Genomic DNA, 23,021 nt, shown 5'->3' on the forward strand with positions numbered 1-23,021 from the left:
TTCTGTTTTGCTTTTTTTTTTCCCCTTTCGTTTCTTCACAGTGGTGCCTCTTTGCCGGAAGCCAAATGTATTTCAATATAGCAGTCTTTCCATTCTCACAGGATTTGTGAGATTATACTAACAGAATCTATTTCCCCTGTACACTGTGCTATGTATTTTTTTAAATGTCTACCTGTTTTTCTATAAGAAAAATATGTTGTGCTTCCATCCCCTCTCCCCATCCCCTGCTTAAATAAAGTTTTCTGAAAGGAAAGCAGTTGCAGTGAATCTATCAGGTGCAAAATGTTCGCTAGAGGCGGCAGCCAGGAGTAAGGGATGACTGGAGGCCATCGCCTTCCCAAACCTCAGCCCGGTTCGAAATCAGCTCTGAGATGCCCAAGTGATGTATGTCCAAATGTTCCAAGTAGCATTTGGGAGAATTCCTGTGGACCTCGGGTCATTTAAGAGATGAACTAAGGCTTCTCATGTGCTTTGCTGACTTGGACAGCCAGAGAGCTAAGGCAAGAGCCCACTGGTATCTATTTTTGGAGAACGAGACCCAGTGGCTCTCGGGAAAAAGGCCCCTCACAGGAGAAAGGTCGCTCAGCACAGACACTAGTGAATCCCCTTGTGAAAACAGTGGAGATGATACCCTCTTCTGTATTGCTTTGCTTTCTCTTTTCTCTCCTTCACGTTGTCCTCTGTATAAGAGACAGAGGTTCCAAGCAGAGACACTTTGGGTGTAGGGCCCCGTCGCTTAATTAGCGAATGCCTCCGCACCTCAGGCTCTGCAGCCGGTCACAAGTGGGAGCAGCCACATTGCTTCGGCAAAGGTGGGGGAGTAAGTGTGGTCTTCATTGTTTCTGTCACATAAGGTTCTGGAGATGGTTCTCCAGTGTGTGTTTCTGGAGCCCATGCCTCCACACTGCTTTCTGAAGAGAAGGCACCTTTTCCTTGGTTTCTGGAACCTGGGTTTATGGTAAATACAAACAGAGAGTTATCCTGAACTTGGTCATCAAGAAACTCCAAGATGCTCAAATAACTTCTTACCACTCTGTTTCTTGTCTCTGCATCTAGCGGGCAAGCACCGTGAGGTCAAGACCCGCCTCTGTAGCAAGGCTAGAGAAAGTTACAGCCAGCATGGCCCAGGCCCAAGAATAGCTAATGGAGCCATAGATGCTTTCTCTCTCTCTCTCTCTCTCTCAAAAGATTTTATCCATTCACTTGAGAAAGAGAAAGAACAAGTGGGTGAAGGGACAGAGGGAGAGGGAGAAGCAGGCTCCCCGCTGAACAGGGATCCCAGCCTGGGAGTGCGGCGCGGTTGCTGCTGCTGGATCCCAGGACCCCCAGGGATCATGACCCAAGCCGAGCCAAAGGCAGCCGCTTAACCCACTGAGCCAGCCAGGCGCCCCGCCATAGATGCTTTCCTGTTCAGATGTGGAACTCCAGGTTAGTGGAGGGGCTTTTCTGGGAGGCACATAGAGAGGCCAGAATTTTACAGAAAAGCGAAACTGCAACTTTGATTAAGAATTCCAGTGACTCTATTAGAACACCAGAGAAGCACTCACTTTTCACTAGCACTCACTCTTCTCTGAGAAAGGTTTCTACCCCTTGATTTTTGTCAGTTGGTAGGGCAGTGGGTGGGATGGGTGCAGAAATGCCACCCACTTCTTTGCAAGGAGGAGCCTACCTACATGTCTCCACCACAGGCTGCTGGGCGAGGATCTTAAGCTCAATGCTAACACTGAGCAGCTGAAACGAGCCGGGCTCACATGCCAGAATGGCAGGGACTGTGGTGGACCAGAGTGGGCATGTCCTGTCCAAAGAGGGCAGAGGGTACTCGGTGGTGCTGGAAGGCCTGGAGCCCAGGGTGGCCCCATGATCCGGTTTTCAAGAGAAGCCAGGAATCCTGATATTCCGTAGAGAGGCTCAATTTTGAAGCCTTGGCAACCAATTTTTTTTTAAATAAAATTTTGAACACTGGGCCAGACTAAACCTCTGGGCTGACTTTTATCTGGGTCAGTTGGGAAACGGTACCCTAAAAGCACCCTGCTTCTCTCAGGGTCCCACGCCTCTAAGAAGGGCACCTCTCCTGTTGGACAGAAGCAATAGGATCTGCCCACAGGGCGCACATCTGTCTGGGACACCGCTGGCTACCCGGCAGCTCTCCTTCATTTAAAGGGGGCAGAAGGGAGGCCAGAAGTCGAAAAACCTTCAGAGATCATGCTCAAGATTTTAATTTGTCCAGGAAACAGACGGAGTTAATCTTGTGACTGTTCCCCAAGACTTGGGGGCTTATCAAAGTTCCCAGATGGGGGTTCGGGAGGGGATGTGGAACGGGGATGAATTCACTGCCCTTCGCCACCGCCCCCTTCTCGTGCCCATCCCCACCTCTTAACCTCCAACACATGCGCACATCAACATGCCTTTCCCATCGCAGCATTTGAATTCGTTTGGCAGGAGATGCAAAGATAAAGGAAACTCCAGAAACACACCTCCCCATCTTGTGTCAGGGTCTTAAGAAAAACACACCAAGCCCCAGACCCTCTGGTCAGACTCCCCTAGCCCCTCCATTCCGTGCTCCCATCCCAAACTTAAAGCCACCTTGCTTTCCCTCCCTCCCTCCTCTCCCTCTCTCTGTCTCTCTGTCTCTCTCCCTCTCCCTCTCTCTCTCTGTCTCCCTCATTCTCTCTCCCCTCACCTAAATATTTCTTAATTGAACGCTTTGCCGTGGAGCTTCCTTATAGCAGTTTAATAGATTAACTCATCTGAGCCAGCCTCAAATTTCAGATTAAAATTCCTTCATCCCGAAGGCAGCATTATCAGGTTGTTGGAGGCTGTTTTCAAACCTTGGTTTTGAATAGCAGCGGCTCTGCATTAATTTAACCACTAAGCTAATAAGTAGGTTTCGTTTTGTTATGCTAAGCTTTATTGCTTTTCTTTTGATCAGAATGGTGTTGTTGAGCAAAGCAGCAGACAAGGCATTCTTTGATGAGGGAATTAGCGCTCCATTCTTCCTCTATTATTCATAGCACAGTGGAATATGTAAGTACCTGAGGGTGTCAAAGGAGCGCAGGTTCTATTGCAAAGTGCTCGCCTTGTTTCTCTCAATAGCTGACTATGAGATGATAAACCGCTTAATACACTGTGCTAATTGGATGAGAGCAAAAAGAGATGGGAATTAAGGCGAGGCAAAAGGAGAAAGTGCAACCAGCCTTCAATTCACTCTTTCACCACTTTACCAGCACCAAAGGAGGCACAAGCTTTCTATAAGCAGACTAGAGGTTTTGTGCGGAGATAAAATGAACGTGTTAGTGGATTCAAGTAATACACTAATTATTGCACAGTATAAATACCACTACTGGTTTTATAACAGGGAGGTAAACTTCTTTTGAGAGGGTTATAGGATTGCTTGGCAGTGGTGTAGAACCTAATAAGGGCCCAGAGTAATAACCCCCTGGATTAACAAAATTGCTGCTTGCAGAAGTATGATTCAGGCTTTTACGAAGATTTCCGGAGAATTGAATAAAAATGACTGAATGACATTTTGTAATGTATAACTGGTGATCGCTCCCTTTTCTTTAAAGGAAAAAATGTATACTTCAAAGTGGACCGTTAATAACTTCCAGAGACAACACAACTTTTTTCCTGTGAAAAATTCTTCTCCCCCCACCCCACCCTGGCTGGTAGCGGGTTTCCTACTCCCCACCCCCAGCCAGCCTGCCACTGGCAGTGAAATACGCAGTTCCTCCATGGGACTCAGGGTTCCAAAATACCCTCTGAGGCCCCGTTAAAGACCCCCTTTATCCACACACACTGTTGTGTATACACATGCACACATGCTCACGTACACATTTTTTGCCCTCTAAAGGCAAGTTCAATGAACCCGTGTATACTTTTCTTCCCTCTGACATCGACCCCTTCTTCTAATCCAGTAAGATCTCTACACTCAAAATGATACGAAAAGGAGAACCGTGGGTGCCTTGTCTCTGGGTTGTACAAATCCAAAACAACAGTAATAAATGTTTGCCCCAATTAGGGAGAGGAGTGGGCTAATAGGAGGGGAAAAAAATGGGAAACTGGCTGGGGCCAATACTGGTGACTTTAGCTGAAGTCTGAGTTTCAAGTCCCAAACCTTCTCCAATAGTCCCTCTCTCTAAAACACCTAACTTCCGTCTTCCCCACCACAAACCGAGGATCCCCACCCCAACCGTCCGCGTTCCAGGCCATGGGTGGTTGGGAACAGAAGAACACAGGGGCACTTTCTGATAATATTATGGCAATCTTAATCCCTTCTTGCCTTTCCTTCCAGGGCCTTATCCAGATGCAGCTAGCCTGTCTGAAAATGTAGCAAGTTAACTTTCCCCTTCTCTCACCCTTCCCACAGAGTCTCCCAATCACCCCCTCATCCCAGGATTCTGTAGGGGTGGCCCTGGGAAAGCAGGTGGTGGGGCATTCTGCCCTGGGTGTGACAGGGGACAGCCATGCCCCCATCCCAGGGGCTCTCCTGAACTCCCCTGGGCTCGGCATGTCCTCCTCCAGGATGGAAGAGGTTTGCTTAAGGTTGGGGTGGGGGGGCGGTCAGCCGCTCCCAGCATTGTGACTGCATTCCCAGATATTGGGGCCAAATTGGGTTGCCATTCATTAATAATGCTCACAATAAGATTAAATCATTCTGGAAAATCTCATAAAATCCCCCTAAGTACGCTCCAGTGGCTCTTTCCAATCCCCATCATTCAGCACTTGGGGAGGTTTGGAAGGAGAAGAAAATTGGTTTCTTTGCTTTTAATGCTGCTTTGAAAAGATACTCAGAGTTTGTCATGCGTGACATGTCACATGTTTAATGTGGACTTGCTGGAAGTCAGGGGGTCTTTAGCGTGTGATATTTATGGGGAATATTAAGTGCAGAATGAGGTCCCTCCAGCTGGGGAAAGTTGAAAGAATAGGAGGCCCAGGACCGGGCTTGTTTGTGGCATCAGAATGACATAGGATTAAGAGTTTGTAAAACAAGGCAAGGGGTTCTCATTGGCCAGTAATAAATGTAATCCTTGGAGGTAATTTCACGCAATTTGCTTCTGCTCCATGGAAGGGTCAAATGAGAAAAAATGACTTAAAAAAGAGTTCATTAACAGGAAGAATGGTACTGTTTCTCGTATAACATCCAACTGGCAGTCTGGAGAGGAAAAAAAGCCGTACCTAAACAAAAAGCCAAAATCGAGGGAAAATTGATATTGACCACCAAAAAAAAAAAAAAAAAAAAAAAGCCTTTCCCTCACTCCCTCTTCTCCTGCCCTCCCCTGTCCCCACCTCCAACTCCAGAGTAACCCTGCCCACCCCAGGAAAGGGGTCTTCACACCGAGAGATCCTGTGGAGCCTGGAGGTTTGAGGCACTCAGATCGCGAGGGGACGTCCTAGAAAGTTCCCGCCGGGCCTGCTAAACTCGAGAAAGGGGTGTGTAGCCGCAGTGGCTGAAAAGAGGTGGTGGGAGGGCCCGTTCCCCCTGGCCCCAGGCGGGGCTTCTGCTTTCGAGCTCCGTCCTTGTGAGTCTGGAGCCCGGGCTCGGCGGCGGTCGCCCCACCCGACTGCCCAGGGCCGGAAAGCAGCCGTGGCCCCGAAGCCTGTGGGCGCCTTCCCCAAAGTTCCCAGCCAGGCGGGGGCTCCGGATTTCAGCGCCGGGGCGGGCGGGGTGTGGGGGGGCGAGCCGAGGACACCCGGGCCCGAGCGCGGCAGCTGCTGAGCGGGTTATCCGCCCCCGAGTTGCCGCCGACCTCTGCCCGACCCCGCACCTGCCCCCAGGCCGCGCACACTTGCGCTCCCGACCGCAAGGGGACCCGCCCCCCTTCTGCGGGGCGCGGCCCGGGAGCGCGCGCGGAGCCGGACGGCAGGCCCCGAGACTCGCCCCCGCCCCCGCCCCCCGCGGCGCCCGACTGGCCCACGGCCTGGCGGGGCGGCTGGCACCCGCTCCGCGAGCCCGGTAGTCACGCCGCGGCGGCACCCCACCCCCCGCCTGCCCCTCTCCCCAAAGGTCCGGCGCGCTAATTACTACAAATTGAAACTAATTAAGCTTCTCTTCCCTTTCCCATCACCCTGGGAGCATCGGCGAGACCCAGCCCCCGCGGGCGGGCTTCCCCCGCGGTCACCGGGAGGGGCGCAGGAAGGGCCGAGGCGGGGGAGGGAGAAGCCACGGTTCCCGGCGCGGGGAGTAGTGCGCCGAGGGGTTTACGGATTGCAAATCTGATCGGATCTCCTCAAGAAACCTGAGTTGTTTAGATTTTTTTAAACGTATACATTTGCCAATGCCTGGATAAGTGATGTAATGACATTTGTCGAGTTAAGATCTGCCACTTGGATACCCCTCGCTGCCTTTCCATCACTGTTTCTGCGTTCTTCTCTCTCTCCCTCTCCCCATCTCTCTCTCTTTCTCTCTCTCTCTCTCTCTCTCTCACACACACACACACACACACACACACACACACAGGCGCGCGCGCGCGCGCACACACATACCTCCTCCTCCCCGCGGGTCTACTGTGGAGCCCGCCCCCTCGGAAGCCAGCGCCTCGGCTTCCTGCTCTCGCCATTACCTGTCATCTCGGACTGCGCGCTTCCTTGTTACGTGGCACTTTCCACGAACAGTTTCCTTCACCTTCCAAGCCAAGACTCCTGCTCGCTTCAAGTTTCTATCTCCACCGTCAACAACGCCTACCGCCCACCCACCGCCCACCATGGGCCCAACCCACGTCCGTAGCCCCGGACTCTCAGCTCCCGCGGCGGCACGACCCGGGGGAGGCGAGATGCGGCGGAAAGCGCTGCGGCGGCGTCCTTAACTCGTGGACGAAACCCAAATGCCTTCGAGGATCAGATTCAAACCTGGGGCCTCTGCCAGGAGAACGCGCTCGCAGATAAACCGAGAAGGTGCCTGAGCGCCGGAGCCCACCCCTGGCCTCTGGGGGGCCCCCAGTGTGCTGACCCCACAGCGCCTGCATAGAGCATTCACACTTCCTTTTGTTAAACATATAATTTTTTTTTTTATTTTGAGCGTGACACTTCTCCACTAGATAGCAAGGAAAAGTGATAACAATTACACATTACACAAAAGTACTGTACCATTGCCTTTATCTTAAAGGTTTCGGAAGCCTCTACAGTTAATAAGTTAAATAAAGGGCTTGAGTACATAAATATTTGTCTAGGAACCCTACCGTATCTACAACACAGTAAGAATCTACAGGAGGACAAACTTTTACCATACCACGCTGAGTGCAATTGCGTTATAACATTTCAAATATACAAAGCTCTGTTCTTTTTTTTTTTTTTTAATAACAATGGTATGTACAGAATCAATAATCACAGTTTGGTGACTTCAACAGTCCATATTCTAGCAGAGTATTTCCCTTTGGTTTGATATAAAAACCTTGGTTGGTGTATGATAAAGAAGAGAACAAGAACAAGACGCCCCTTTCTGTTAAGTGCACTGTTAGCTATCTTACAGATTCGCGTTCGCTTCCCTGGCCCTGGCTTCACACCGGGGCCCACGCTTGGGAGATCAACTTAGAGCGCCAAAATGCTGTTAAAAAAAAAAAAAAAGCTAAGTGGGGTGCCAGGAGGAAGAGAGGTTGGGTTTTTTAATTTTTTAACTTCAATACCAGGCGTCTTGGAGAGAAAACCTCTCCGATATTTTCAGCAAAGTAAGAACGGGAGAGAATGGACGTTCGAGTGGGAGCGAGGTTGGCAGTGGCAGGGGCGGGGGCAGGGGCGGGTGGACAGCCAGCCGAGGAGGTGCCACGTCCGGTAGCGCCAGGGGCTGCCTTGCCCGCATCCAGGCTGCTGCGAAGGCGGCTGTGCTCTCTCAGTGCCGTCTCGGGAGTGTGCTGGTCCTCTGTTTCCATTTGGTCTTGAGTGGTGCTGAGTGAGGTGACCTTTCGGGGTGCGCCCGGGGCGCGAGGGTGGAGGGCAGCCTTTAGCACACCTCCTTGCCCGTGCTGGTGCCCGGCAGGATGTTGAGCTGCGTGAGCTGCGCGGCGTGCTCCTTGGCCTTGAGCCTCAGCGCCGCTATGCTAGAGGCGCGTCTGTCTGCGGCCGCAGTGGCCGGGTCAGCCAGCGCGCCCGACGCCACCGCGCCCTCCACGGCGGGCGTGGGCTGTCTCAGGAGCGCGGCCGCGGTCGACGCGCTGGTCAGGGGGGCCATGGTGGAAAAGAGCCTGCAGGGAGAGCAAACAGCGCGGTCACGGCCTCGGGAGCTGAGCGCGGCGCCGGGGGTGGGGTGGGGGGGCAGGGAGGGGAGCAGGCGGGCAGCGTTTCCTGCCGCCTCCCACCCGGGGAGCAGAAAGCCATACAAGGGTGCAGACGGGCGCCGCCGGAAGAAGCCCGGAGTCGCAGGGCTAGGGTGGGCCATGGGCTGGGGTACAGGTGCGAGCACGGGTGGGAGGCTAGGGTGCTCTGAGAGGGCTTTACTAGAGCAGGGAACCGATGGTGTGTGGCGGGGGTGGGGCGAGGCCCAGGGGCCAGATATCCTGAGGGGATCTGAGCCAGGGCGGAGGCAGGTCCCGTGGCCCAAAACCCAACGGCCCCATTGCCTGGATTCTGCGCTTTCGCATAAGAAGGGGCTGTATTCTCAGGCCGGGAGCTCCAGTTGCCAGGAGAGAAAAGAAAGACAAAGAGGAAAAGAAGAGAGATAGAGGGAGGAGTAAAGTAAAAAAGAGAAAGAAGGGAGAAAGTGGGATCAAAACCGATCCAGACCTATGCTGCAGACTTTGTACTCTCCCTAGGGCGCCTTGTCGGCGGGGGACTCCTCTTGCCCGGAAAAACTGGCCTGGTTTGCTGGCCTTCCCGCCGACACGGCCACCGTCCCGCGCCAGACTGAGTCGCCAGTGCCCAGCCAATGACCGCGAGGTGGGGGTGGGGGGCGCCCGCCTGTTGATTTCCGCTCGACAGGCCGCTCTGACTCTCCAGCCGCCCCGCGTCCCGGCGCGGCAACACTCTTTCCCCATCGCCTTCCCTGCGTCCCGCAGCCTCTTACCCAGAGAACCCCCGAACCCGCGACCCCCGCGCGCGCGCGGTGCACGGCGACGCGCAAGCCTCGGACCCCGAGTCTGGGATCCCAGTCCGCGCCACCAACTCCAGGCGGCGCCGGGATTGCTTCTCGCGGCGCCTCCACCCCCTTCTCACAACACAGCGGACCTGCAGCTGAGGCCAGAGCCACCCCCCATGCCACCTGACACTACCACCCCCAAACCCCCTCATGCCCCCCCCCCCCCGCCAGGTTTCTGGCTCCGAACTCCCGCAGTGCCGACTGGGAGTTTCCACGATTAGAAATGAGCGCACTAGGGTTCGAGGACAGCCTCCTACTTATCCCAAGTCACCCTCCACCCTTCATGCCACCCCCACCGCACTCCTCTTGCGACCGCTCCTAGTCTGGTACTCCAGCCATGGTTTGCCAGCTTTTACAAGTCACTTGTCCGAAGGAAAAAGGGGGTGGGGGTGGGGTTGGTTCAAGGGACACAGGACTTAAAGTTGTTTTCCCAGAAAAAATAAAGTGTGGCCTGGAGGGGGTGTGTAAGATGCCCTGGTTCCATAGGTAAACTGAGTCACTAACTACACTTCAGTGCACTGTTTATTTTATCGGTTTGTTAAATGAAACTACTTTTACTTAGTGTCTTTTTTTGAAACTTTTCTCTAAGATGATTTTTGTTAAGTGGCTGCGCAGTTGGATGAATCTGTTATTTCTTTGTTCTCCCAAAGAGAGATCATTGAAGCTGCACTCAGTTTTATTTTCACTGCACTTTCCAACTTAATACATCCCTCCTTTGTTTCTTTGTCTGGGTGATTATACAGACTTTTTATTTCACCATTCGATGTTCATTTAAAGAAAGGGAATTATAATATACGATGAACTGTTTCTTTTATTTCGTTGTCTTGTGCTGCCGTGAGGGTGGGGGGGGGTTGCACATATGGGGGTATGGCTGGCAGCGGGTCATTTGAGTGACAGGGAAGTTAGAGTCTGGGAAAGAAGAAAGAATTCTTTGCACCCAGAGGGCCGGTGGCTCCAGGGCTCCTGTGGAAACCAGAACTGTGTTCCTCTGCCAGGCTTTGGGGTGTGGGGAAGGATTTTTGCAAAATCTGGTGTCATCTCAGCTCTGTAGGATACACCTGGGGACGGTTACACGCATATCAGCTATGGCCTGAGTGGTTGCTGCCTTCAGCTGGTACTTGTACAGCTCTCACTGAACACTCCCAGTTGACAGGGCGGCTGTTACTGCCACCGCCCTCCCCTTTGCTGCTCAGTCCCAAGTCATTCCCTTCGAGATCCACACTGAGGCAAAATTAGAGAGTATTTTCTTTGGCTAAACCTCTGCGGGTTGGCCAAAGAGCGAAGATGTGTGTAGCTGCGGCCTGTCTCCGGCCTCCTCCCTGATCCCAGCCTCCGTGTGTGTATGAGAGAGACAGACAGACAGACAGACTCCCCGAGGCCGCGCGTTACCTGCCGAACGCAGGGCTGATGAAGGCCGGGTGTCGGAACACAGCGGCTCCGAGGAAAGTGCTCAGGCCCAGCGGCGCCCCGCTGGGCGGCAGGCTGGCCGAGCCTGGAGGCGGAGGTAGGCTCGGGAAGGCGGCGGCGGCCGCGGCAGCGGCGGCCGTCCAGGCCGAGTCAAGCGCTGGGTGGTGCGGAGGGAAGGGGCTGGCGTCCAGGTAGGGGCTCAGCGGGTGGGTGGCCGAAAGCGGCCCGGGGAAGGGCAGCCCAGGAGGATGGGTCTGCGCGCCCGCCTTCTCCCGCTTGCGCCACTTCGCCCGACGGTTCTGGAACCAGACCTGCAAAGCGCGGAGAGAGCCACGGTCGGCGGGCGCTGGGGGCGCGCCCCGCCTCCTCCCCGCCCCCCACCCCAGTGCTGCGGGGCCCTTTCTTCTTTCCACCCGGGCCGGAGCCCACTCGCCCCTCTCTGGCCTCCAGCTATTCAACGACACCTCTGGGGCCAAACAGGTGGCGAGAAGGAGCCCAAACGTAAAGCCAGCAGGAAACACGGGGTCGGAAAGCCTTTCCAGCAGCGCGTATTTGAAACAGCCTAGTTCCTTTCCAAGCTGGAAGAAAGTGGTCCCAGAGTTTAGAGAGGGGGAAACCGAGGTTTAAACGTCGCCGCCATCTGCTTGCGGGGCAGCTTTAAACACGTCGCTTAAACCTCTCTCAACCTCAGTTTTCTAATCTGTAAAATGGTGATAATAAAACTGCTGTGTGGAATGTATACCGTAAAGCATGTGCAAGCTCGCCGTAGCCTGGGACTCTTGGCAGTGGGCAGCCACCCAGGGATGAACACACACGGGCTCTCCGCTGCGTGTCAGCGGTTCCGCCCATTTCAGGTTTACCCAAGAGCTGGCAAAATCCCCGCTGTGTTGAAAAGGGGATCTCGGGGAGGCGGTTCATTTATCCTTTCCAGAAATATTTGTTGAACACCTAAGAGCACTAAGCTGGGGCTTGGGGAAAGCTGGGCGGGCAGGAAAAGCTGGGTTTGCCCCAGCAAACAGGCATACAGCGTAGGGACGCGGTTCTCTGGGAAAGGAAATATGGGGCCTGCGGCCTGCCATCTGCGGGGGATCTGTGCAGGGCCTGCTTCCCGCCAGGAAGGCGCTGACTGCCAGGCCCAGGTATGCAGCAAACCCTGGACGAACAGAAATCAGAGTGCGGACTACCTGTAGACTTCACACATCTTCAGAGCTAACAGGTCCTTGATTTCTTTGCGGGAGGTGGTTTAAACAGGTTATTTAAATAAGACAGTTGGAGGCTTGGGGGAGGTTTCCAGCATAAGGTATCTTCCTAATTGTTAATAGAAAGCTGTTTTAGTAGAGACCTTCACCTGAGATGTGGCAGCTACCATAATCTAAAAATAACTCCCAGAAGCATGAAATTATTTTTATGTGACCTGTTCATCACACCCACAGCTAATAAGATATGCTCCTTCTCCCCTGAAGGCATTAATATTTTTAGGCTTGGGGTGATGCCTGCACACGAGTCTAAAAATTAAGAATGAACTCCTGGACTCTCCAGTTATATGAAAATATAATGTAAATGATCCCAGAGGACTCGGTGTGTTTTTTTAATTGAAAGACATCCGTGCCTTTCGTATATACACATCTGGAAGTTGTCCTACTAGCCCTGGGAGCTAAGCTGGGCTTGCCTTCTAGACAGCCCCCTATGACAAGAGAAGTCGAGAATGCACATCAGTTGATTATTTCAAACGCTGCTGAAAAGGGGGCCATCCGTAAGATGCCACAGCCCTCAAACAATCTATTTGTGAATTAGAGAAACACTCTAGTGCGGAAATTCAGAGGCTTGGAAAAGTAAGACTAGATGGGACCAGGCTGGGTGGGCAGCTTTTGTGTATCCAAATCTGTCTAGACGAGAATATCCGCCACTCTCCGATGGCAGTGAAAGGAGTGGAGGAGGGGAGGGGGCAGGGGAGGCAGAATGCCCTCAAAGAACATGGAAACCTTTTACAGACAGATCGTCTCTCCCGGCTCAACTGCAATCATCAAGATGTCCCCCTGCAATTCCTCATTATTGAATTAATACCTCTGAGGCCCCCCAAAGGTAAACGAAAGGGCTCTAATAATTCATATTCACTTAATTACATCTTCTCCAGTGAATAGGGAGAGAGGAGAAGGGGAGGGGGCGCTCTCTTTCTTTTTAAAAGTTATTTAACTTTCCCACGACTCGTTCCCCTGAGCTGAAAATACGGAGTTGCTGTCACATCTCTGTTTGACAATGGAGAAATGTGTCAACAGAAAGGAGGGGACAGGCCTCATCATTAGCCCTCTAATGCAAGAAGCTGTTGTGTATTAAATGAGCCATATGGAATTTATTGTGCTTTATCAGCGCTTGATTTTGACTGTAAAGTGATTCATTCAGCTCCTAACCCAGGGACATCTGTTTTCTGTTGGCCATCGGGGCTGCCCAGTGTTGATCGTCTCTTTGGTTATGAGGCCTGGGTTCGGAAATGCACTCTGGTATGGGGCTGCAAACACCTTTAATAGCATTGCACTCACTCCCTATTAGATCAATGTGGGCTCATTGCTATAAAAAATGGGAAATCAAATAGCATTAGCCAGCTCCTTGTGCGGGCGGAGGGGAAATCAAACAGCATTTTGCCTTCAAATGGCCCTGTTTGTTCTAGCACTAAGTGGGCTTTTATGAAGCCCGATTGGAGACTTAATCGCAGCCAAATACCTGCTCGGAGCTGAGCGGATTTGTCTAACAACCAAATCCATGCTCCATCCCATTATTTCAATCAGGAGAAGTCAGTCCTCCGATTGTTTCCTACAGGCGCCATGGAACCGGGGGGCTCCTGACTGCAGTGCGGAGACCCTGAAACCCCTCTTCTGATCCTAGACCCCTTCTTCAAGGTTCCCAAACCCAGAAACCTTCCCCTCCAACCTCCCAGGTCTTCACATTTTCGTCTTTTTGTGCATGAGTGTTTGGGTCTATTTTTTTTTTTCTGATGCTGCTTCTCTTCGTTTTATGAAGGGGGGTCTCAACCCACCCCAATTCATCCACCCCCCTCTCTCCCACTCTTCTCCCCTCCCCGCCCCTCCCCCTCCCTCCTCTCTCTCTGCTGGTACAGCTCACCTGGACTCGGGCCTCAGTCAAATCCAGCCTCATGGCCAGTTCCTCCCTATAAGAAAGCGACACACAGACAGGAGGTCACAGCAGGCTCCGGCAAGCCCTCTCAGCCACCTTCCCCTTGCTGGCAGGCCTCCGCCATGAGGGTCTCCCCTGGCTGCCTGCCTCACTCCCAAACAGATGGGCCTCATGAGCCCTTCACCACCAAAATGCCTACTGTTTGAAAACATTAAAAACATACAACACATTGCTGGGTATAAGATATTACCTTGTATCATACTATATTCACGAGTGACAGGGGTGGCTTCTTGAGTCCATAAAACTAACTGGTACTCGGATTCCCCCTCAGTCTCCCATAAGCCAGAGTTGTACAAGAAACACATGCACACAATGCTTACTGGCTGTTCTGTCCTAATGTTACATGGGAGAAGAACTCAGTATTCAACCAAAAATTATTTTCCTGCCCTTGGTGTCTTTCTGCCTTGAAATTTTTTTCTACCTCCCCCCCCCCCCATTCTCCCCCTCCTTCTCTCTCTCTCCCTCTCCAGCTCTTCGCCTTTCCCTCCATCTCTCCCCCCCCCGCCCCCCTCCCTCCCTCCCTCGCCCCTTAGGTCATACTCCCCATTACCCTCTGGAGATATGTTAAGCTTGTTAAGAGTTCAGTGGGGTAATTTTTTGATTAAACAAAATTCTGCGCACCTCCTGACTCCAGTGCCCACTACAAACCCTGCCCATCTCAGGGGAAGTCAATTTAACTGAAACCCTACCCCGTCATTGCAGTTATTACTGCGACAATTAAGGCAAATAGGAAACCATTAAGATGCTGTAAAATGGCTTACGACCTGTTTACCGAAAATATGAGTTCGAGAGAATAATTGGCTCTACCCCCGCTACTATGAAAGAGTGGGGGCCGCCCCAGCCTGGGACCCCGGTCTGCAATGCCCGCAGGGCACAGGTCCACACCTGGAACTTCAGGGCCAGGAGAGAAAACCAGATCACCGAGCGCTTTCCCTTGCCTCCCGCTGTCGTGAGCACCAGCAAATCTAAAGCCACACTTCTGGCCGGCTCCCCCGCCTGAGCCCAGGAACTCTAGGTAACCCCCAGTGAGAAAGAGGAGGGCACCGGCTGCCGGAGTGGAGCTGCTCCCCTTCCAGCACTCTGGTTCCCCCTGGAGAAGCTAAGAAAGGGCAGACCTGGATGCCCAGTGATACCTCATCATTTTCTTCTTTTGAAACACACATGTGTCACAAATGCAAAAAAGCAGGGCGGCCACTTAGCCAGTTTATAGCACACACCGATTTTGAAATTTATGTTCTTTGTAAAGATGATGAGGGACTAGATGGTATAGGGCAGGACCAACTTTAGCTCGAGGGGTGACCAAGTGTAGTGCCTGCCAGCATCAGAGCCACTTCTTTTTCATGACTGCTTAAGAGAGAGTTTGGCAGTTACTCGCCAGATCAGCGACACTTTAGAGTTGGCTCGGGCCTCCTGAGCTCTGAGCTGCGATTCCTCCTCCGGTTCAAAGGGGCGGCTAGCCATCCGCTTCTAAACCGCTTATGGAAAAGCTGCACGCGTCTTGAGCGAAGGAGCTGCCCGAGCTTGACAAGCTCCTGCGCCAGGCAGATACCCATCGGTTTCTACTACCCACGGAGGGAAGTTTGCCCTGCCCCTGGCTCCTCTCCTGGTCTGAGCCCAGACCTTGGCCTTCGTGGGGGAGAGGAAGCCTCCCCCACCGCCGGCCAGCGCCCCAGGTTGGATGAACTAGCTGGGGCCTTGGGGTCCAGTCATCTCACCTCTTTCCCCAAAACAGTCCGGCAAGAGGAAAGTGGAGCGTGACCAGGCGTAATACCCCGGCTGGACAGCAGTCCAAAGAGGAAAAATCCCCCTCCCCCCGCCGTTTTGTCTCCCGACCGCCAGGCTGCCAGCAATCCCGGCCGGCCCCTGTAAACCCGCGTACAGTAAACCAGTGCTGGGCTTAACGTGCGTGTGCGAAGAGAGCACAGGGATGAGCGGGGAAGACAGGCTGCTGCCCCCCAGATGTGCAGATACCAAACCCTGCCCAGTTCTGACTTGCTCCCGTTATTTCAGAAGTCCTCAAACGACAGAACTGGAATCTTTTTAAAGGCCTTCTCCGCAGGCACAGGCTCCAGCTTCACTGTGAACAGCGAACAGCGTTAACTGATACGCACCAGGCTCCTGGGGCATCAGGCGGGGGTGGCGAACGCGCACCACACAGCGGCCAAAAATAGCCCCTGTTTTTGCTTCCTGAGCCTGGCCTGGGGCCTGGCCGGGACCGCAGCGCCTGGGGTCCGGCGTCTGTGCTCTGGGGAGCGCGTGCCTCCAAGGTGGTGCTTTCGGGCACTCTTTGGAGAGGCCGTTTTTCTCTAACTAAAACTTGTAATTTGACAAAAAATTAAACTGGAGAGACTTTGGGAAGGAAAGGAGCGATCCCAGTCCAAACTTAAAGCCCGGAGTAGGGGTAGGGTTGGGTGGGCGTAGTTTTTTGTGAGTAGGGGTGGGTGCGCTGGGAGGACACACCTGGGTAGAGTCCAAGAGCCAAGTCCCTGCCCCGAACCCGGGGGCCCCCGCCCGCCCGCCTTCCCTCTCCGGGGCCCGCTGGCGCTCTCTCCGAGCTACCGCCGCGCCCGCCCCTCTCGCGTACCTGGTGAAGACGTCTGGGTAGTGCGTCTTCTGGAAGGCCCGCTCCAGTTCCTCCAGCTGGTAGCTGGTGAACGTGGTGCGGTAGCGCCGCTGTTTGCGCTTCAGCAGCCCCTCCTCCGAATCGCTGCCCGCCGACAGGCACACGCTGTCCTCGCCGTCCTTGCCCTCGGCGTCCTCTGGGTGCAGCAGGAGCTCCTCCTTAGGCGATAGCTCGCCTCCCTCTGTGGCCACGGCGGCGGCGGCGGCGGCGGCGGCGGCGGCGGCGGCGGCCACCCCGCCAGTGGCGGCCACGGCGCAGCGCCGGGGCTCCTTGAGCAGCGCGCGGGCGTCGTCCTCCAGCAGCTCCTCCTCGTCGTCCTCCAACAGCTCCTCTTCCTCGTCTTCGTCCTCTTCATCCTCCAGCAGCTCCTCCTCGTCGTCCTCTGCGCCCGTACCGCCGCCCGCCGCCTGGGCGCCACCGGGGCCGCTGGCCGGGCCGAGGCGCTCGTCCTGGTGCGCGGCGCCCCCCGGGCCACCCAGCTCGTCCAGCGCGGGCGGTGGCGGCACGAAGGGCGCCCCGTTTTCGCGGTACGACTTGCTGCGGCTGATGCTCACCTGCGGTGCCTGGCTGATCTTGAGTGTGTCCCAGGCCGCGGCCGCGGCGGCCGCGGCGGCCACCGCAGCCCCCGCGCCGTCCGGACGCTCCCCGGGCCGCGCGGTTGGAGGCTGCGGCGGAGGGGCCTCCCCGCGCGGACCCGCCGTGGCCGTGGCCGCCGCCGCAGCAGCTGCCGCGGCCGCCGCCGCCGCCGCCGCGGCGCCCTGGAGGAGGCGGCCCCCGCCCGGGCCGTACAGGCGCCGAAGCTTGGGCGGCAGGTGGAGCTCAGCCTCGAACGGGGCGCTGCTGCCCTTGGGGGAGCCTGCGGGCAAGGGAGAGCGGTCAGCGCACTAGCCAGCCGGGCGTCCCCGCCACCGGAGGCCGACCCACCACTGCTCTCTCAGCCCCTAGGCCCCGTCCCCCCTCCCGCGCACTACCGGATTTGGACCCCCTTCACCTCCTTCCCCACTTTTCAGGCTTTTTCTTTTTCTTTCCTTCTCTTTTTTTTCTTCTGTCCTCCTCCGTCCCTCTCATCTCTCCTTTCCCTCTCCCACTCTTCCCTTCATTTCCTTTTTCCTTCCTTTACCTCTTTCTTTCCCTCTCTCCCTTTCATTTTTATTTTCCTTCTCTTTTTCTCCTTCCTTCTCTACCCGTCTCTCACGTTCTTTCCTCATCTTTCTCCTCTCGCCCTTCCTTCCTTTCTTTTTGTGCGCTTTCCCCGCTCACTCTCCTCTTCCTTTTTTCCTTTCTTTTTCTTTCCCTTTGCACGCTCTCTCTCTCTCTCACTTTTTTCCCCTCCCCATTTCAGGGCAAGGAAGAATCTGAAAACATTCAACAACTTTTTAAAAAAATCATCACCACCCTGAAAACTTTACGCAGGACCTCTGCCCGCTGCTCTGCCACGCAGGCCCAGGCCGGCGAGAGGGGCACTGCCCGTGGGCGACCCCTGCGGGGACTGAGGAAGCGGCCCAGTGGCCCTGAGCGCCGGCCGTGCCGCAACAGCCCGCCGCGGGCGGGGGACGGGGGCTCCTAGCACAGAAAGGCAAAGAAAAATCGTCCTGGGGAAAATGGGCTCGGAAAGGCCTGGGAGGGGGCAGGAGGGGGGCACAACAGGCACAGGCCGCTCTTTCCCTTCGAGGAAGCGCCTGGCACAGGTGCCACTGCAGGCTAAAAAAAGAAAAGGAAAAAGTCAGTTTTATTTTAAACTTCTCCTTCTCCGCCATCTGCTCCTGTCTTCCAAGGGGCGCTGCGGCTGGACCGCTGGTTTTCGGATTTTAAAAGGAATCAACAATTCTTTCCCTGTGATACTTCTGAGGGCAGCTCAAGGCGAAACTTGAGCGTAACAGGTTCGGGGCAAAACGACGGTTGTTTTGGAATTTTTAATTTTAGAAAAAAAAACTTTTAAATGTTTCAACTCTATTTAAAAAAAATAACACAGCAGAGAAAACATAGCACCCAGAAGCCGCACATTTCATACATTTCAAATACAATAAGGAGCATTTGGGTAATCCCAGGGAGATGTTTTCTACAAAGCTTGGGTTTAAAAGGTCACAAGTAAGCTACAATTAAAAAAAGAAAAAAAAGGGCGGACGGTGGGGGGCGGATGGGGGGTGTGGAGAGCACAACAAATAAAGAAATCTTCCAAAGAGGAGACACCAAGGCTCAGTCTACCTGGACACCCCTATTCACAGCTTTAGGGGTCCTTGTCTTCAAGTTGTTACAAGGGTCCACCTGGCACCTGCTGTTTCTGACCGGTGGCCCCTCTTCAGAGCACCCCCAAGGCCACCAAAGGAAGCACTGAAACGACCTAAAGGCCAATTCTGAGAATCTAAGCCCCCCCCCCCCAAAGCGAAGCTTGGCCTGTGCTTCAGGAAGCTGAAAGGAAGGGAGAGACAGCCCCTAGCGAGATGTTTGCTGCTCTTTGAGGCACCAGGCCTCAGAGTTGTTCTCTCTCTGTCCTCCATCTCCAGCTTGATAACCCCAGGCCCCTGGCCCCGAACATCAAACATCCAAACCAGTGCCCAGCACTCTTTGCAGGTGCCTGGCGGGCGCAGCCTTACCTTGCACAGCCTTTTCCTGGTCGGCGCGGCTGGCCAGTGGGGCAGGCAGGCTCTGCGCGGCTCCCAGCAGCCGCATCTTGCATGGGCTCCTTCGGCCCAGGATGCTGTCGATGCAGTAGGAGGAGAGCAAAGTTGGAGATTTACTTTTGCACTCGGGCCTCTCGGAGCAGCCCTCCTCCTGGTACTGATTGCTCATGGCTGGGGCTTTTTCCCTGGACGCAGAGAGCGGGGCCGCTGGCTGCCTCTCCTGGAGGGTGGGGTGGATGGATGTGTGTTAGGGAGTGGGGTTAGATGGCTGGTTGTAATGGATATTACTTCGATCTCTGTGCCTCTCTGCCTCCCTCGGTTGCTGGCTTCTGGCTCCCGCCCTGCCCGCAGCCCAAGCTCGCCCTCTCCGCGCTCAGGACAAGCAGTAACAAGTGTAGTGAGCGGCGGGCGCGGAGCTCTGGAGTCTCTCTCCTCCACGTGCTGAGAGGCGCCCTCTGATTGGCTCTCGCCAGAGGCCGGGCTGCGCTGGGCTGCGGGCTCAGAGCAAAGCCTGGACTGGAGTCCGGAAAGGCCGGCGTTGGGGAGGGGTTTGCGGAGGATAAGGGGACAGCGGGCGCTCACCCAAACCATTTTTCTTTTCTTTTTTTGTTTTTAACTAACAATTTTCTAAGTTCTCCGTCTTCTTCCTGTGCATTCTCCTTTATCCCATCAGGGCTGCCCCGAAGCTCTAGCTTATTCTGATGTCAGGCCTGTGAGTGCCACTTGGGCGCCGTGCGCCCCTTCCACCAACCAGAGGACCTTCCTGGAGGCAAGGCCTTGAGGCTCGCGTTCAGACCGACTTGGTACTTTGCAAAGCCAGGGCTGTGCTTCCAGGACAGCGCCTCGATCTCAGTGGCGCCCGGTCGCCGTGCCCTTTAGGCCGGACTGGCCTCCGAGGTGTCAGGGTGATGGCCGAAAGCTAACATTACTGTTTGGGCGTTCCCTTTACTCTTGTGGCCCGACGCCTTGAGCTGTTAGTCGTCACCCTGAGCCCGGAGGTTGCTCTCGGGTTCGTAGAGGCCCCCAACCTCTCTCGTCTCCGTATTGACCTCTGGAAATAGTCCTCTTGAGGACTAAGCTCAGCCAAAGACCCGCGGCCTTCACTTGAGCACCTATGGGTCAGAACGGGACAGGCGAGTGTCAACTGCGGAGTCTGGGAGTCTCCACCTCCTCCCCAGACTCGCTTCTCTCTTCCTCCCGCAAGTTCGCCTCCATTAGTTAGGCTGTCACCCCGAGACTGGACACTCTCAAATCTCGGGCAGGGACCAGACCTCTGGGGGCCCTGCGTTCTCCCGGGTGGGAAGGACCCAGGTTCGGCTTCTACCAAGCGTAAGCGCCTAAAATTTTGAATTCTTAGGGCCTGGCTACCATTAGCAAAGGTAAGAGAATGAGCCTGTGGTTGAATGCGTTTCTTACCAAACAACTTCCTGCGCGTTCAGCGCTGAGAATTGAGACCAGCCGGGACTGAAGTTGGGCCAAGCCTGGGCGAGGGGCTAGCATGGACTCCCTCCTTGCCTGGGTGCAAGGCTCAAGGGCCAGTTAGCCCCCCACCCCCCACCATGGCAGGCTGGGAGCAAGGGTGGTGGGTGGGAGAGGGTTCAGGGAGGGGGAATCCACGCCGGGTTTTTCTGTCTCAACCCCTTCAATGTGTCAAAGAGAAAAGCGTTTTACAAAGGATTATACTTGAATCACTTACAGTCAGTATTTAAAAATACAAGGATGCATAACTGGGATTTTTTTTCCAGCCATAAACATCTGCATAACTCTTGGATGCTGGTGGGTGGGTGGCCAAAAGATCGGGCTCGCTTGGCAGGAGTATTCAAGACACAACTTGAGGGGGATGAAGGGTTGGGAACAGGTACATTAATAATGTTAATACTGATGCTGATAATACTACTACTATTAGAGGCAAGAGGGAAAATATGTCTGTGTCCCTCTCTCTGTCTTTCTGATTTTTAGTTTGATTCTCACCAGTTTTTCCTACACTTGGATGATGGGGCTGAGGGACGGAGCTGTCCCTGAGCTATCTGTGACATTCGATTTTCTTTTAAGCCCTGCCTGCTGATCCAAGGCACCTGGGATCTTCTCCTGCCTTTCCTGCATTCTTCCTTTTTCCATCCTCACCAACAGTTCCAGTTTTTACTCTCCCATTCAGCTTTCACCTAACATTCTGCGCGCTGATTCCCTCCCCAGCCCCGAGAGCCCACTCCCGGCAAGCGGGTCTCGATGCAGCTGTAAAGACGCGACCGTCTCCTCCAAGCCTCCAGCCACGGACCCTCGCGGGTGTCCCTGCGGCTGGTCGCTGGGAGAAACATAGGCACTTTTCCCTCCCGCCGAGCCCCGCGTCGGAAATCCACAAGACCCGGCTGCTGGGTGGCTCCGTGACTTCAGAGTCGGCTCCGCACACGCAGGGAGTGGGCTGAAAAACGAGTCCAAAAAAGATCGTGTTAAACAAAAAGAGACACAAACGCACAAATCATTTCTGAGAGCCTAACAGGGTTTCAGCTCTCTCGGTGGAAGATTTCTTTGCTTCCTCTCCCTCCTCCCCCTTCTGCAGCTGTTCTCCTTTTTTAAAAAAGAAGTCGGACTTTCTGCTGGGGTGTATTCTAATTTTAATCATCCACTGTAAAAGAGGAGGTTAACATAGAATTTCTGATTCTGACTTAATGACCCCTGGAATTAAATCTAACTCTATTAATGGAATATAATGTGTTTCCTTAGGAAACCTATTTGAAAACACTAGCTTTGTTATTTTATTTTGTTCATTTTTGGTATTTCTAATTAGTCTTCCGCTGTGAGGACGCTATTGGGAAGATACGTCCATTCACTTTGGGAAGAAGGGCCCGACCCCGTTCATTTTACACCCAATAGCCCTGAGATGATCTTTGTCACAATTCAATACCAACTTCAATATCTACAATTGACTTTTGCTATTCCTGAAATATTAAATTAAAAACAACAACAGAAAACTTTCCAGCATACCCACTGGAAGACAGAACCTGCTGGCATCCCCATAGTGTCTAGACAGAATATGGGTTTAGGATGTATGCGCTACCCTATTTGTTAATTTTAATTTTTTTAAGGTAAGCTCTACACCCAACATGGGGCTTGAACTCACGAACGGGAGATCAAGAGTCCCATGACTAAGCCAGGGAGGCACCCTTCCTATTTGTTATTTTAGAAAACAAAAATGATACTTCTAAGATCTAGGAAGAATTTAACTGATTTGTTAAGTAGGTAAACTTGTAAGAATTGGGCTATAGGATATGTATAAAAACTTTTAGGTTAGCCAATTTCATATTTAATGTCAGCAAAATGACCCTTCACTTTCCTTTCATCTCACTTTCTTTTTCCCACGGATCATTTAATTTCATTTTAGTGGTAATATTCACGTTTGTACTTTGTTATTCACAACTCCTGGCTCCTCTGGTCTTTGGGGTCTGTAAATGTTTTTGTTTTTGTTTTTTTTAATTTTCCCTGGGCTGCCTAGAAAACAATAGTTTGCAGTTCATCTGCCTTTACAGTCAATCAGTGAAATAAAAATGACATTTATGGCCAGAAATGAGGGTCAGAAGTGCTTAAAACTGTTGTTTATGGCAAAAGATGAGGCTTGTCCCCAGGACTGGAAATAATAATTACCTAGAAAAGGAGGATGGAAGAAACTCCTTTCTTTTCCATGGTGAGAACTAATTCTACATTGCAGTTTCAAAATTATATTTGCAAGAAATGCAGGATAAGGGGGTGGCAGTAAATGTCATTATGGGGGGGATGTTTGGAGGAGAGTTAACCTTGCACACTTTTCATTTGAGATGTTTTAATTTACTGTGCAGTATACGCATAGGTAAATAAAGCAGTGACGGGCTTCCAGCCTCACCGGACACTCAGGTCCCCTTAAATTATGCTCAACCTCTGCAAAACATATATTTAAACAATAGAAATAAACTTCACTGGAGTCTGGCGACCAAATTGGAAGCCATTGGAAGGGAAGACAATAAGTCCTGATTACACTCAAGGAGTCTCTGCGATGTGATATCTCCTTTGCCAAGTAATTTTGCTGTTTTATTTATTTATTTTCTTTTTTTTTTTTTTAACAAACTTTCATTCATTTATGGTCTTC

General features: G+C 53.3%; 1 protein-coding gene across 1 annotated transcript; it reads right to left on the reverse strand.

The window, feature by feature from the left end:
• Nucleotides 1-6,979: 6,979 nt before the first annotated feature.
• On the reverse strand, nucleotides 6,980-19,428 carry ARX (aristaless related homeobox). Its single transcript, XM_032842313.1, has 5 exons — nucleotides 18,878-19,428; nucleotides 16,245-17,139; nucleotides 13,589-13,634; nucleotides 10,454-10,782; nucleotides 6,980-8,174 (listed from the first exon to the last, which is right to left on the reverse strand). The coding sequence occupies exons 1-5, from the start codon at nucleotides 19,071-19,073 to the stop codon at nucleotides 7,934-7,936; spliced, it is 1,707 nt and encodes a 568-aa protein (XP_032698204.1). The 5' UTR covers nucleotides 19,074-19,428; the 3' UTR covers nucleotides 6,980-7,933.
• Between the last annotated feature and the right edge of the window lie 3,593 nt (nucleotides 19,429-23,021).

This window comes from Lontra canadensis, unplaced genomic scaffold (genome assembly GCF_010015895.1).
Source record: "Lontra canadensis isolate GAN:19392208 unplaced genomic scaffold, GSC_riverotter_1.0 scaffold127, whole genome shotgun sequence".
Lineage (NCBI taxonomy): Eukaryota > Metazoa > Chordata > Mammalia > Carnivora > Mustelidae > Lontra > Lontra canadensis.